Source organism: Caretta caretta, chromosome 8 (assembly GCF_965140235.1).
Source record: "Caretta caretta isolate rCarCar2 chromosome 8, rCarCar1.hap1, whole genome shotgun sequence".
NCBI lineage: Eukaryota > Metazoa > Chordata > Testudines > Cheloniidae > Caretta > Caretta caretta.
Window position 1 is genome coordinate 89658245 of NC_134213.1, and position 14419 is coordinate 89672663.

Below are 14419 nucleotides of genomic sequence, written 5' to 3' on the forward strand. Positions count from 1 at the left end.
CAAATAGAAACCAGCTCAATTTTTCTCAAATGCCAAGAGAGATTTATTTTTGATGCTTTAGAAAGTCACTTAATTTAAAACCTATGTTCTACATATTTTCCTTCTACTATAAAATTAAAACCCAGACAGACCTGCTTGGAATCATGATATATTGTGATCTTCCATGAAAATTCTTGGGTAAGCTTATTATGGGAGTGATATGTGCATGAATATGATCTAATCCATTCAATATATCCACAGGTCTCTGAAGTGCACAGATCTAAAATGCAAGCTGTGTGGAAGGTGGACTTAATCAAGTGAAATTGACCTGCATACCATATAAGGCCATTTCTCCCCTCCTCCTCCCACAACCCTGTGAGGTTGCACTCCATATGCTTTATGAAAATATGCTTATGAATGTGAATATGATGTAACTGGAATATGCTTTATGCAAAAGGTCTCTTGTAAGTTATCATTACAAAGCTTATAATCTACTGAGTGTGTTCATCCTATTTGTTTGCAGGTATTATTTCTATGTCTGAAAATATAATAAGATATAAACTTGTGTTACTGATGTAAACATATTAAGTAGAAGCCATTAAGGGTGCTTCAGAATTAATTAACTGTAAATGGCTCTGTTTACTTGCTCAAGAAGAATGGAGGCTGGGGTCTTACAGTGACATGTGACCATGTCACCTGCTAATGAAATCCATCTTAAATCCGGTACTTTTCCATTTAAGAGGAGGGGTGGGGACCCAGAGAGACAAAAGATTCCTGCCTTGTGCCAAAGCTATAAAAAGGGGTGGTGCAGAACAGAGGGAGCAGCCAGTCATGAGAAAGCCCCTGCTTAACACCTTAGATGTCTGCTGGAACTAACAAGGACTGTACCAGGGGAAAGGATTGGGCCCAGACTAGGAAGGAGTCTAGTCTGTGAAAGAAGCTTATTAGAATATCTCTGAGGGTGAGACATTACCTGTAATCAGTTTCTTAATGTATTAGGCTTAGACTTCCGTGTTTTTGCTTGGTGACTTACTTTGTTCTGTCTGTTATTACTTGAAACCACTTAAATCCTACTTTTTATACTTAATAAACAAAAGTGATCTTATTTATGAACCCAGAGTAAGTGATTAATACCTGGGGGAGCAAACAGCTGCGCATCTCTCTCTATCAGTATTATAGAGAGCAGACAATTTATGAGTTTACCCTGTATAAGCTTTATACAGATTAAAACGATTTATTTGGGGTTTGGATCACATTGGGAGCTGGGTGTCTGGGTGCTGGCGGCAGGTAACCTGCTAAGCTAGTTTTCTGAAAAGTCTGCAGCTTTGGGGGTGTGGACCAGACCTGCGTCTGTGTTGCAGCAGGCTAGCGTATGTGGCTCAACAAGGCAGGTTCCGGAGTCCCAAGCTGGCACGGAAAACGGGCTCAGAGGTAATCTCAGCACATCAGGTGATAGTCCCAAGGGGATCTCTGTGACCGAACCAGTCACAACCCCACCCCTGCAAAATCAAACAAACTAATTGGGCTTTACCCATCTACTTGGGGGTTATGGGTGTGAAAACATGCATCCAAATGACCTCCACTGGATTCTGTGCTCCACAACTCCCTGTGCCTAAGAGCTAGTTTATCAGAGCTCTTATGACATAGATCTGGATAGCATTAACAGGGATCAGACAGTGTTAATTCCTATAACTTCATTTCCTACTTTTCTCCCCCTTCCTCCACATTTCTTCAAATAGAAAAGAAAGAGTTTAAAGTAATACAAAACCAAATATTACAGGACTTAGCAGGAATAGCTAGAGGTTCTAAACTGCAACATTCTGGCTTCCAAATACTACACAAATAACATTCTAAGAGAACCTCCCTGACAGCACATGCATCCAATAATAAATAAAAAGGGGATTTATTGTACCACGCTATGTTAGATTCAGAGAAGTATATAAGAGAGTTCAGACTCATCTGTAATACAAGAGTACTCTCATACGATTTATTTGGTTGGAGGGCGGGGGAGAAAGGAGGACACAAATATTTGAGGACAAAGATAGCTTCACCCAGAACGTATGCCAGTTTATAAGGACTTGTCAGAGGAGAGGAAGGAGAATAGGCAGTGCTCACTGGGAAGAAGGCATTGTGATGACTTTGGGGAGTGTGCCAATGCAATATTCTCTGTGAGGTAAAGTTACCCTGAGTGGAAGCATCTCCTGCTACCCTTCAGGAAGAGTCCCCAAGAGCCAAAAGAAAAGGGTTTTATGGTGCAAGGATGCTGTATCTCCCTATACCAGAAGTTTGGAACCTAGCCCAAAGAAATGTAATATGAAGGGTTTTGTATGAGGTATAAATTCCATCTTTGTCCACAACTCTTTTTGTATCAATGGGGATTCCATAAGTGAATCCAGGCAGCACATATCCCTAATATCTATATATTCTGGTTTCAGCATTTAAAATGACCTCATGCTCTGCCTTAGTGGTACCCTGATGTAACCATTAAAAATCACTTGGTACATCTGAGCAGAAAATGGTATCTGGCAATATGTCAAATTTCTTATGCAATTTAAACAAAAGTGTTTCCTCTTCTATTCTGAAGTTGTCATCTCAATTTTTCTGGGTAATTTATCAACTGTTTTCAAGGTGTGTATTTGTAGGTATACAAATGACAAGGAGCAAAACAGATAGCACAGTTTAAGCCTTTTGTGAAACTAAGGCTTTGTCGACACTACCACTTTTGTTGGTAAACCTTTTCTTGGTCAGGGGTGTGAAAAAAACCAAACACCCCTGACTGACATAAGTTTCACCGGCAAGAGTGCTGGTGTGGACAGCGCTATGTCGGCAGGAAAGGCTCTCCTGTCCACATAGCGAACGTTGCCTGTTGTGGGTGGCTTAATTACGCCACTAGGAGAGCTCTCTCCTGCCGGCATAGAATGGCTACACAGAGGAGACCTAACAGTGGCATGGCTGGTATGGCTGTAGCTGTGCCACTGTAAGGTCTGTAGTGTAAACACAGCCTAAAAGATAAAGGTGAGTAGACAAGGATTTAACAGGATTTCTGTATTAATCCAGAAACTATAAAGAAATAAAACCACCTTAATTAAAAACATTAATTCCAAGTCTTGCACAGTGCAGTTTTAACTAATTGATTTTATTATAAGTAAAATAGAAATGGAATTTCATATACATACCACAGATTAGACACATTGCTGCTTACAGTCCAATAAAACATTTCTAAACATAATGAACTGTTATTATCTGTCATGATATTTATCTAGATTTTCCTCAGAGCTTACTAGTTAAGAGCCAAAATCCTCTCATTGAAAAACAAAAACAAATAATGATACAAGCTAATACAGTGATATGTGGTTCTAAAGAACAATTAGAGTCAACTGCAAAATGTCATTTTAGTATGAATCATTTCCTGTGGAAAGTAGCAAGAGTAGAAAATGGTTTAAGTGTGCATGATTATTACATTTACCACTGAAAGGCTTATTTCACCCTTTTTAAAACAAATGTAAGCTGACTGTCTTCTAACAAAAGAAAAAAAACAAACGAGGAGTCCTTGTGGCACCTTAGAGAGGAACAAATTTTTTGGGGCATAAGCTTTTATGGGCTAGAACCCACTTCATCAGATGTATGAAGTAAAAGATACAGGAGCAGGTATAAGTACATGAAAGGATGTGGGTTGCTTAACCAAGTGTTAGGTCAGTCTAATGAGATAAATCAATTAACAGCAGGATACCAAGGGAGGAGAAATAACTTTTGAAGTGGTAAGTGGCCCATTACAGACTTCACTGGTGAAGCGAAGAAACAGACTGACAGAGCCAGAAGAGTACCCAGAAGTCACCTACTACAAGACAGGCCCAACAAAGAAAGTAACAGAACGCCACTAGCCATCACCTACAGCCCCCAACTAAAACCTCTCCAGTGCATCATCAAAGATCTACAACCTATCCTGAAGGACAACCCCTCACTCTCACAGACCTTGGGAGACAAGCCAGTCCTCGCTTACAGACAGCCCCCCAACGTGAAGCAAATACTCACCAGCAACTACATACCACACAACAAAAACACCAACCCAGGGAACAAACCATGCTACAAACCCTGGTGCCAACTCTGTCCACATATCTATTCAGGGGACACCATCAGAGGACCTAACGACATCAGCCACACCATCCAGGGCTCGTTCACCTGCACATCTACCAATGTGATATATGCCATCATGTGCCAGCAATGCCCCTCTGCCATGTACATTGGCCAAACCAGACAGTCTCTACGCAAAAGAATAAATGGACACAAATCTGACATCAGGAATCATAACATTCAAAAACCAGTAGGAGAACACTTCAATCTCTCTGGTCACTCAATAACAGACCTCAAAGAGGCAATTCTTCAACAAAAAAACCTTCTAAAACAGACTCCAATGTGAAGCTGCAGAACTGGAATTAATTTGCAAACTAGATACCATCAGATTAGGCCTGAATAAAGACTGGGAGTGGCTGGGTCATTACAAAACCTAAACTTAATTTCCCCAACACTAATTTTTCCCGTACTGTTACTCACACCTTCTTGTCAACTGTCTGTAATGGGCCACTCTCTTACCACTTCAAAAGTTATTTCTCCTCCCTTGGTATCCTGCTGTTAATTGATTTATCTCGTTAGACTGACCTAACACTTGGTAAAGCAACCCACATCCTTTCATGTATTTATACCTGCTCCTGTATCTTTTACTTCATACATCTGATGAAGTGGGTTCTAGCCCAAGAAAGCTTATGCCCAAATAAATTTGTTAGTCTCTAAGGTGTCACAAGGACGCCTCATTTTTTTTTGCTGATACAGACTAACGCGGCTACCACTGAAACCTGTCTTCTAACAGTTTTTCTACAATATAAACACGATAAGTTAGATATTTTTCTTCCACTAATAAACTAGAGCTTTTCATTATTCAAAATAAACAGCATAGACATTTGCAAGAGCAAATAGTGAGGTATTTTTGAAAACATACGATGAAAATGTATCACTTGCAGGATCCCAAACGCATCTGCTTCCAATTCGCATGCTCTGTTCATTTAGTTGTCCAATATGTACAATCACAATAATTTTGTACCTTGGTATCATAAGGTCTTTTACCCGAGCCTTAATAACCTATAACAGAGAAACATGTTCAGATAAATTATTCTTTCTACAGTAGGTTCACAGGTAAAAATCACTGCATTGATACAGTAAGTATAAACATGTTATGTATAGTATTACTAAACATTTTCAAGAATCTTGTTGGTAATCACCTAACTATAGACCTGCAACATCATCCTGTAAGTATTCCAGTACCATTAGAGGGTGGAATATGTCAGACTGAGGTTACAGCACCAATGAATCAGTATTTTCAACACTGATGATAGTGATATCAGTTCTTGGAAATGCCATATCCCCAAAGGATTAACTTCAGGAGTTGCATTCTAAAAAGTGGTGGCATCTTCTTGATTAGTTAGAGAGAGCAAAGCACAGTTCAAATATGAAAACTGTCTATGAAAAAGATGGCACCTTCACTCTTAACTGAATATACATATGGAGATGATCTGTTATGTTGACTAAAATGTATAAAACCAACCAAACAAAAATACCCAAACACGTAAGTTTTTACTGCCTTTTACTTCTGTTAGCTTTACAGATCCATCTTTGCTAAAAGAATAAGTTGCACATGCTATTCTCTCTCAAACAAATCTGTTGATGATACCCAAGTTCCACTCTAGTACACCTAAGCAAACTCACTGAAGACTTGCACATGTGTTACCAAGCAGAATTTGCAACAGCACAAATGCAGAAGTATCACTAAGGGGCTATTTTGGTTGTTTCTGGAGGATTAAGCTACAGTGAACTGAGGCCACTTAACTTGTAAATGAGAGCATCCACACAGGGATTTAATAGATTTTAACTTCAAACCTTTAGTTCACTCGTTTAAATTTTCCTAAGCCCTATATTCTACTTACTAATATTGTCTCTTCTGACATGAAAAGCCAAGGAAAGGAGATTTTAAAAGGAAAAAGATCAGAGGCATTGTTCTGTCAGGGGTACAGGGTTTGCCTATCCCAAAATCTGGCTGGGGATCCACAGAAGGAGAGCTAGCAAAATTCTCCCACATTGCCTCTGGTACACCTAATGCCCACTCACATGGTTCCTTGGGAGGACAAGTTAAATGGAACCACTCCCCATTGGCCACAGGAGCCCCTGTGACCATCCAGGGGGCTATGCACAAAAGTTACAACAGCCTGGGACTGTTCCATTTTCTGGGTAAATTTTGAGGACCAGAAGAAGGATGATATGCAGTCTCTGGCCCACCCACTTGTCACAAGCCTGACAAATCATGTTCCCCTCCCCAGTGCATACCCCAGACATACAGAAAAAGGTCTACCAGAGAAAGTGGGGAGACTGTGCATGAAAGACCCCTCAATGCATGGATTTGAGAAGGGGGTGAATCTGATCCATAGTTTACTTAAAATGCCTAATTGTACTAATAATTTATTTTTTATACCTCAGAGATGGTCTTTGTCATTTGTCTGCATAGCTCTGCTTCATATTTTTCTTCTTGAAGATAATTAGTCAGCACATCCTTCAAAATATTATTTACTGTGACCACAGGAAAACGTTTTGCAGGACCTGGTATATGTAGATATTTTATAGTGCTTTAATTTATAAGTCCATGTTGAGAATAACTGAACACACATTGTAAACTGCTTTTTTAACCCGACTAATCAAAATGACCAAAGAAAGGGGGTTAACTAGAACAGTGAACTAGTACACTAGTTAGGTGTCTCTCTGGAGACCTGAATTCAAATCCTGGATCAGGTGGAAACTAAAAATATTTTTATGATCTCATATTATAAAGCTACCACACAATTCGGTATGGGGTTAAGTCTATTTAAAAGAGACCCAGAATTGAAACAGGAGGGATGCTAAAGATCAAGACTGAGGTGCTTCGTTTAACTTTGCACAACATCTCTGGTTCTAGCCAGTGCTATTACAATATTGCATTTCAAGAATATCAATTCACCGACAAATTAAACAGAGAAAGAGTAATTTTTATTACTGGAAAATAAAGCACCTTCAAAATCATATTTTTTCTCTTTAACTACAAGTTTGTAATAGATTTACCAGGAAATTAAGTATAAACAAGTTAAGGTTTGTAGCACTTTGGGAATTTTTAATGAGATTCCGTGTTTGTTCTCATTCCCCTCCAGAATTTTTACCAAAATATTAAACTGACATGTAAAACAAGAACAACAATGTAAGATATCAATGGATCTCTCTAATTGGAGAATAAATATATGGCTAGTTGTGATCTGCTAACAATCACTTGAAACAAATGCTAAGACTAGGCCCCTACCAAATTCACAGCCATGAAAAATGCATCACGGACCATGCTATTTGGTCTCCCACAATAAAATTTGGTCTTGTGTGTGCTTTTACCCTGTACTATACAGATTTCACAGGGGAGACCAGCGTTTCTCAAACTGGGGGTCCTGACTCAAAAGGGAGTTGTGGGGGGTGGGGGTCAGAAGGTTATTTTAGGAGGGTCATGGTATTGCCATCCTTACTTCTGTGCTGCCTTCAGAGGTGGGCAGCTGGAGAGCGGCACCTGTTAGCCAGACGCCCATCTCTGAAGGCAGCGTCCTGCCAGCAGCAGTGCAGAAGTAAGGGGTGGCAATACCGTACCATGCCACCCTTAGTTTTGCACTTCTGCCTTCAAAGCTGGGCAGCTGGAGAGTGGCAGCTGCTGATTAAGGGCCCAGCTCTACAGGCAGCAGTGCAGAAGTAAAGGTGGCAATACCATACCATGCCTTCCTTACCTCTACGCTGCTGCTGGCTCCTGGCCAGCTGTCCAGCTCTGAAGGCAGCGCCGTCGCCAGCAGCAGCCCAGAAGTAAGGGCAGCAGTACCGCAACTGTCCCTACAATAACCTTGTGACCCCTTCCCCACAATTCCTTTTTAGGTTTATTTTGATCTAAGGTTTTTTTAACCTCTTTTCCATAGTATCTGAGTGTTTTTTGATGTTAACCAACTAAGGTGCACACAAAAAATACCTACAGGTTGTTATACCTCTTGCACGCTGAAATCTGTTGAATGGGGATGTAATACCCTTCAAAGTATTGGAAGTACTATAGGCAGCAGAATAGCTCATTTGCCTCGAAGTTCAATCGTACTCTATCATCTGCTTGGGAAAATGTGGTTGTGGATCACGCAGTTGTGTGGCAGAAACGTACACTTGTTTGGTCCTATAAAGTGTTCTAAGTACATTCTTATGCATAAGTCTCAGTAGAAAAGATTGTCTTACAGGAAGATAATCTGCAAGATCTACAAGTGGGCCATGTACAGCTAGTCAGGAATTTTTCAGCAAACCATCTTCCCACTGAAAAATTTTGATTAGTCCTCACTGAAACTGTTTGCAGGAAAAGGTCAGTTTCAGTAAGTTTCTTGACTGGAACAAGAAGTTTCAAAATTGATCAAATGTTCTGTTTCAAATGTTAGAAACGAAAATTTGCAGTTTCCCGTTTTGAAACATTTAAGTTAGTTACAATAAAATAGCACCAGGGAAAGCATTCACCCAAGAGGTTAGAGAAGAGAAAGAGGAGGAAATGGCACTTGCGGAGGAACAGGCTGGATTTAGACCAGATCGAAGTGCAACAGATCAGTTATTTGTGATAAAACAAATAAAGAAATACACAGAACACAACTGAACCTGTTACTACAACTGTATAGACTTCAAAGAGGCTTTTCATTTAGCAGAAAGGGTTATGGCAAGTTATGACAACATATAGCAGCCCCCCAAAATTGATCAAGCAGATAGAAAACATCTACAGAAAATCAATGAGTGCAGTGAGAACAGACAAGAAATTGATGGAATGGTTCAGCACGAGAACAGGAGTGCATGCTATCACCAGATTTGTTTTACTTGGTACTGGAAGCAGTAATGGCTGTAGCACTGAAAGACGAAAAGGGAGGAGTCTTAGATTCACAGATGACATGGACCTCCCAGAATTGACTAAGGAGGATTTACAGAGAATAACTGACAAGGTAGAATGGGAAAGAGTATCAGAGAATGGGAATTGTGAAGATGACATAAAAACAAGAATTGGACTAGCCACTACTGCATTTGAAAAACTGAAAGATCTGGAAGGCTAAAGACTTTTTGATAAAAACAAAACTCAACGTATATGAGACAATGGTCATGCTGACACTTGCTATACAGATTGGAATGCTGGTATATGAGGAAATCTGAAGGACAAAAGATTTTACACTGTAGAAATGAACTGGCTGAGAGGAATACGGAGCTTCAAGACTGCAGAAAATGAAAAATGGAGAAGAAAACAGCTAGGGCATGATATAACACGTACAGAAGACTCAAGAAAAACAACTGTGATGGTTTGCACACATATCAAGAATGGACTCAGAAAGGATACCATACATGGCAATAAATACCAGCGTGCATGGAACTAGAAAGAGGAAGACCGAGGATGCATTGGATAAATGCAATGAAAAATGACAGAACAAAAATGTTTAAAGATGTACCAGCTTCATAGCTTTGTTCAAGATAGAAAGTGGAGAAAAGACTTCATTTAGCGCATCATTGCTGTTGAGCTGATGGATGGGAATCAAAAAAGAAGTAAAAGATTAAAAATGAAAAGGTGTTGAAATTTAACAAACAATTTGAAATTATCAAAACAAAATTTTGACCTAAACTGAAATCTTTTTTGGTTTATCAATTCATGAAAGCTTTCAAGGTTGCAATTTTTTGTCCCAATTCAAAATGGGATTTTTTTTTAAAAAAATCTCAAATATCTTACTGGGATGGGAAAACTGTTTTCCACCCAGCTCTAAGGACATGAAGTGGACAAGCTTTATCCATCTACCATGCTGTAAACTGATTGCTCCTATACCTTTGGCCAAAAAGGATAAACTCCTTTTCTTGCTATTATCTGGATTAGTAGTACCTTACACACGCCAAACTTTAGACAACTAAATTTTGTTTTCAGTCAAAATATACATCATGCGGTTTTCGATTCTAAACTAAGACAAATGTTGATCCCCAATATTCTCTCGTGCTGAGACTCTATTATGATAAAGCTATTTTATTGGGAGCCATTATGACCATAACAATTTTGGGCAGGGACAGTCTTTTTGTTATGAGTTTGTACAGTACCTACCTCAGAGCGGCCCTGATCTGGAGCCCTTAGTATTACCTCAATATAAATAAATTAAACAGATAAATTACTATGCCTCCCAGTATACAAATTAAGAGAAGCACTCTTGATGAAAGAAAGTTATCTTAAAGAGAAACTATCAACTTCAAAATCCCACTTCTCCCTGAAAATTTTCAACTTACAATTGTTCCAGATTGCACCTAATATTATAATAACTGAAAGTTTAGAGAAAAACATTTTTCTCTGAATTTTAGATTGTTAATTTGATAACTTGATGCATTTAACTGCAATTTGGCATCTAGTCTATTTCAGTGTTTTTCCCCTGTAGGTTTTTTACACAGCAAGGAAAGGTGTGATGTGGTGGGTTTTTTTTGGTTTTTGTTTTTTAAGAACAGGGAGAGGTGATTGTAAAACCACAAAAACTGGTAAAGAGGACTCAGGGGCAAATGTATTAATAGAAATGACAGTAGTTTGAATTCTTTTCAAAACTGACTACATTTTGACTGTTTCTCCATTTAGGCAATATCTGAGTTATACAGTTTACATTTTGGATTCATAGCGTTTAAGACCAGAAGGGATCATTAGAGCAATTAATTTAACAAATATATCACAGACTATTAAATTTCACCCAATCACCTGTATTGAGCTTATTTTTTTTAGTGTGAGATGGAGGAGGAAGTGTTCCATACCCAGCTGATAAGTGTTCTCCAATTGAATGGCAAGACGAGGAATATCATGGCCAGGTTCATCCATATAAGACACTGTACTCATGGAGCTAAAAATAATTCAAAAAGTGACTGTATAAACGAGTGTATATTGAAAACTATGTTGATAAAAATAAATTGCAAAATTTTAGATGGTACAGACACACAGCTTTTTCTCTCAGAAAATGTTAAAATAATTTTTGGACTTATTTATGTCAAAATGGGACCAGTTAAGAATGCCTTTTCTCAGGACATTAGGCGCTCAAGAAATATGCTGCCACTCAGTGGGACACATCATCACACCCAGTTAAACACTAAAGAGTAGTGGAAGCAAAATATCTGCTCTTTCTTGTAAGGTTAACTGTTTTCAAAGAACATAATGCATTAATTTGCCAAACTGCATTCAAAACAGAGCTTCTGTTTTGGAAAGTAATGTGCATTTAAGAAAAAAAAATTGAATTTTCTAGCTGCATGGGGTTGAGCAGAGTAAAGCAAAATGATAACTTTTAAACTTTAATTTGGTTTTACTATAACAGAAATACAGTAATGAAGCCCAGAATTTAGAAGCAGCTCGGTGGCCAACTACTCAATTTTAAGTAGGATGGTGGGGGAGTGGGATGGAGATAAGTAAAAATCAATCTGATAGGAACTCTGATACCACAGAATTGGGTGCAGTATAAGAAACAGGCAAAATTCACCTTAAACTACAGCTTTACAAAATATAATTTTGGTAAATAGTTTGTCATTCTTCTTTGTATCCAAACTACTGCCAAACAAGTCTGTGGACTGAGATGTCCCCTAAAAAAGGAATACTCTAGAATATTTCACAAGGAGTCCGATGAAATCTACCTTCTGGTTCCAAATGGAACCCACTAGCAAATGTGTTATTGCTTCCCCTCTGTGCCAATCCATGGGGGATATGAGTTGTTATAGCCTCCACCCTTGAGTTCATGATTTTCGCTCTGGAGGTTCCTGGTTCAATCTCCGACAGATGCCATCAGATGTAATCTATCAGCCATCAGATGCATTTATGAAAGTGACTGGAGAAACACTGCAATCTAAATTCTAAATCCATTCTAAATTCTGGGCTTCATTACTGTGTTTGCTATAGTAAAACCAAATTAATGTTTAAAAGCGATTGTTTTGCTTTACTCAACCTGTCACAGATAGCAAATTCAAATTGTTTTTTTCTTAAATGCACATTAGTTTTGAAAACAGAAGCTGTGCTCAGAATGCACATCCAAAGGATTAATTAGAAGAGGGATATCCCAAATATGAACTTTTCCCTTCCCTTTAAAGGTGGTAGAGGGAAAGGTTTTTAAGAGGGAGCTATAAACATGAATATCTTTAAAAAAAAAATAATTTAAGCCTCTAAGAAGTTCCTCCCTCACCCAGGCAAAAACAAGAAGTCACCCAGTTACAATGAACATTTTTAAATGGGTACTCTCCATGGGCTTGATCTCAGCATGCAGGCCCTGATCCAAACATTTAAGCACTTGCTTAACTTTAGAATGTGAGTAATCCTACTGACTTCAGTGGGACTACTCATATCCTTAAAGTGTTTTGCTGGATTGGAGCCAGAGCATTAAGCAGCTTGTTGGGCCTCTCAAGATGAGACATGGGGCTAAGGATGGACCTTTACCATGACCAAGAACTAGTTCTTCTTCAAGTAATCCCCAAAACAATCACATCAACCAACATTAAATTTGTTGCTTATGACTGTTGGTTTAGACTAAAGGGGTCCCGAACATTTATGGGTTCCTCAGATTTAGTGAAGTAATCATGAGGAGAAAAAGCACTCTTACAGTGATGCTTGAATGACAGAACATTTTTCCTTTGTAATTACCATGTAAAGAAGCTTTCTCATAGTGCTTCAGAAACAGGAGTTAGATTCAAAGCATCCCCTCATCCATTACCCTTTTTATTTCTCAAGGCAACATTTTCCTTACATGATTTTATAATCCAAATTAGAAAAATTACTTACTCTTTGTTTTTTCCAAGGATTTCTTTTGCTCTGACTTCATGGCTGCTTAGAGAGGATACGCTGCCTCTTTTCTTTAACAGGCGCGCTGCCTTATCCTTAGCTATGTCCGACATGCCTATTAAATCTGAGAATTTATACAGAATGATGGAGACCCTGAAACAGACAGGTGGCTGTAGCAACAGTATACATATTTTAGCAAACCAAGTATACGGAGCTCTGTGCGCTGTCGAAAACTGATCGGCCAAAGGAGATTTTACAATACCATAGTGAACTAGTAACCCTTGGCCTAAAGTTTGTTCCACGTACCCTACCAGAAACAACTGACCTGGGGCATCATTGACTAGAAAATGATACCTCTGTTTTGAGTTTGCGGATAAGATGTCAGCCCACTGCCCTGCTTCCCACCCAGCGGCACGCCCCAGGCCAGCTAACCCGGCCACACCCCCAGCTCCCCTCCGCCGACCCAGCCCCGCACTCACCCCCACCCGCAGCCGAAGTGCCCCTTGCCAAAGAAGCTGCGGCGGCGGCGGCTGGTTTCCAAGGTTACGGCCAAACACGCCCCCCCTCCTCTGCCGGGGGCGGCTCCCACCCTGCGCCCGGCCCAGACGGCGCGGAGAGGGGCTCACCGCGGCCAGCGAGGCGGGGGCAGCGTGCGCGAGCCGGGTTCTAGCCGGGCCGGCTCGGCTCGGCTCGGCTCGGCTCGCCCCCTTCTGCTTCTGATTGGATGGCAGCAGGGGGAGGGGGCGGGGCTTCTGGAGTGACCCGCCACACACACACCCTGCGGCCCGGGCCCCCGCCTCAGGCGGGTCCGGCCTGGGGAGGTTCGGGGCGGGGGCGCAGTGACCGTGAGCGCCCAGCCGCGCGAGCCGGGCAAGGAGAGCCGGGCCCCGCGCCGTCTCCCCTCCCGCTCCCCAGTTTCTCTCCGCAGGCCGCCCTGGACACGGCGACGCCCTCGGCGAGAGGGTCTGTCGGGCGCGGAAGGGCGCCCGTGGAGCCCTGGCAGGGGCCGCCGTGCTCTGTGGCTGGCGGGCTCCCTCCCGGCCTTCTCCTGCTGCAAGGAACCGCCAGGACTCTCAGCTCCCCCCCAGCTCCCCGGGGACCCCAGCTGCCCCCTGGATTCGCGCCTTCACATCCCAGCCTGGGGCTTCTTGCCTCCCGCAGGAAGATTCCCACCCAGAGTCCAGTCAGCAGCCAGGCTCCCAGCATGAAGCCAGGGCCCCTGCGGGCAGTAGGGCTCCTAGCAGTGAGCCCAGATGGGCCGGCAGCCCAAGCTGTGAGCTGGGGTGGCAGCCTGGCTTGGAGTGGACACCCAGCAGCAGCCTGGCTGCGGGAGCCCTGAGCCTGGCTTTCTTATCACTTTCAGGGCTCTGCTGGAGCTGTGAAATTGACAAGACAGCCAACAGCTGATGTAAGGAAGGGAGTATCTACAGAGACACTGGGTCATCCTAACTACAGCGACATAAGTCCTATGCCACAGGGGTGGTCAAGAGACAGACCACAGGCCAAAGCCAGACCGCCAGCTATCTTTGAATGGACCCCCAAATCTTTTTATTTATTTATCGTTGTTTC

The 14419-nt window shown here is 41.3% G+C and overlaps 1 protein-coding gene across 4 annotated transcripts; it reads right to left on the reverse strand.

The window, feature by feature from the left end:
• Window positions 1-3094: 3094 nt before the first annotated feature.
• DYNLT5 (dynein light chain Tctex-type family member 5) lies at window positions 3095-13551 on the reverse strand. Of its 4 annotated transcripts, none has more exons than XM_048861899.2 (5): window positions 13477-13551; window positions 12851-12974; window positions 10852-10937; window positions 6497-6621; window positions 3095-5112 (listed from the first exon to the last, which is right to left on the reverse strand). In XM_048861899.2, the coding sequence occupies exons 2-5, from the start codon at window positions 12961-12963 to the stop codon at window positions 4909-4911; spliced, it is 528 nt and encodes a 175-aa protein (XP_048717856.1). In that variant the 5' UTR covers window positions 12964-12974; window positions 13477-13551; the 3' UTR covers window positions 3095-4908. The 4 variants fall into 4 exon arrangements, with proteins under 4 accessions (XP_048717856.1, XP_048717858.1, XP_048717855.1 ...); XM_048861901.2 differs by having other exon boundaries at window positions 12851-13003; window positions 13330-13544; XM_048861898.2 differs by having other exon boundaries at window positions 13330-13543.
• Window positions 13552-14419: the final 868 nt, after the last annotated feature.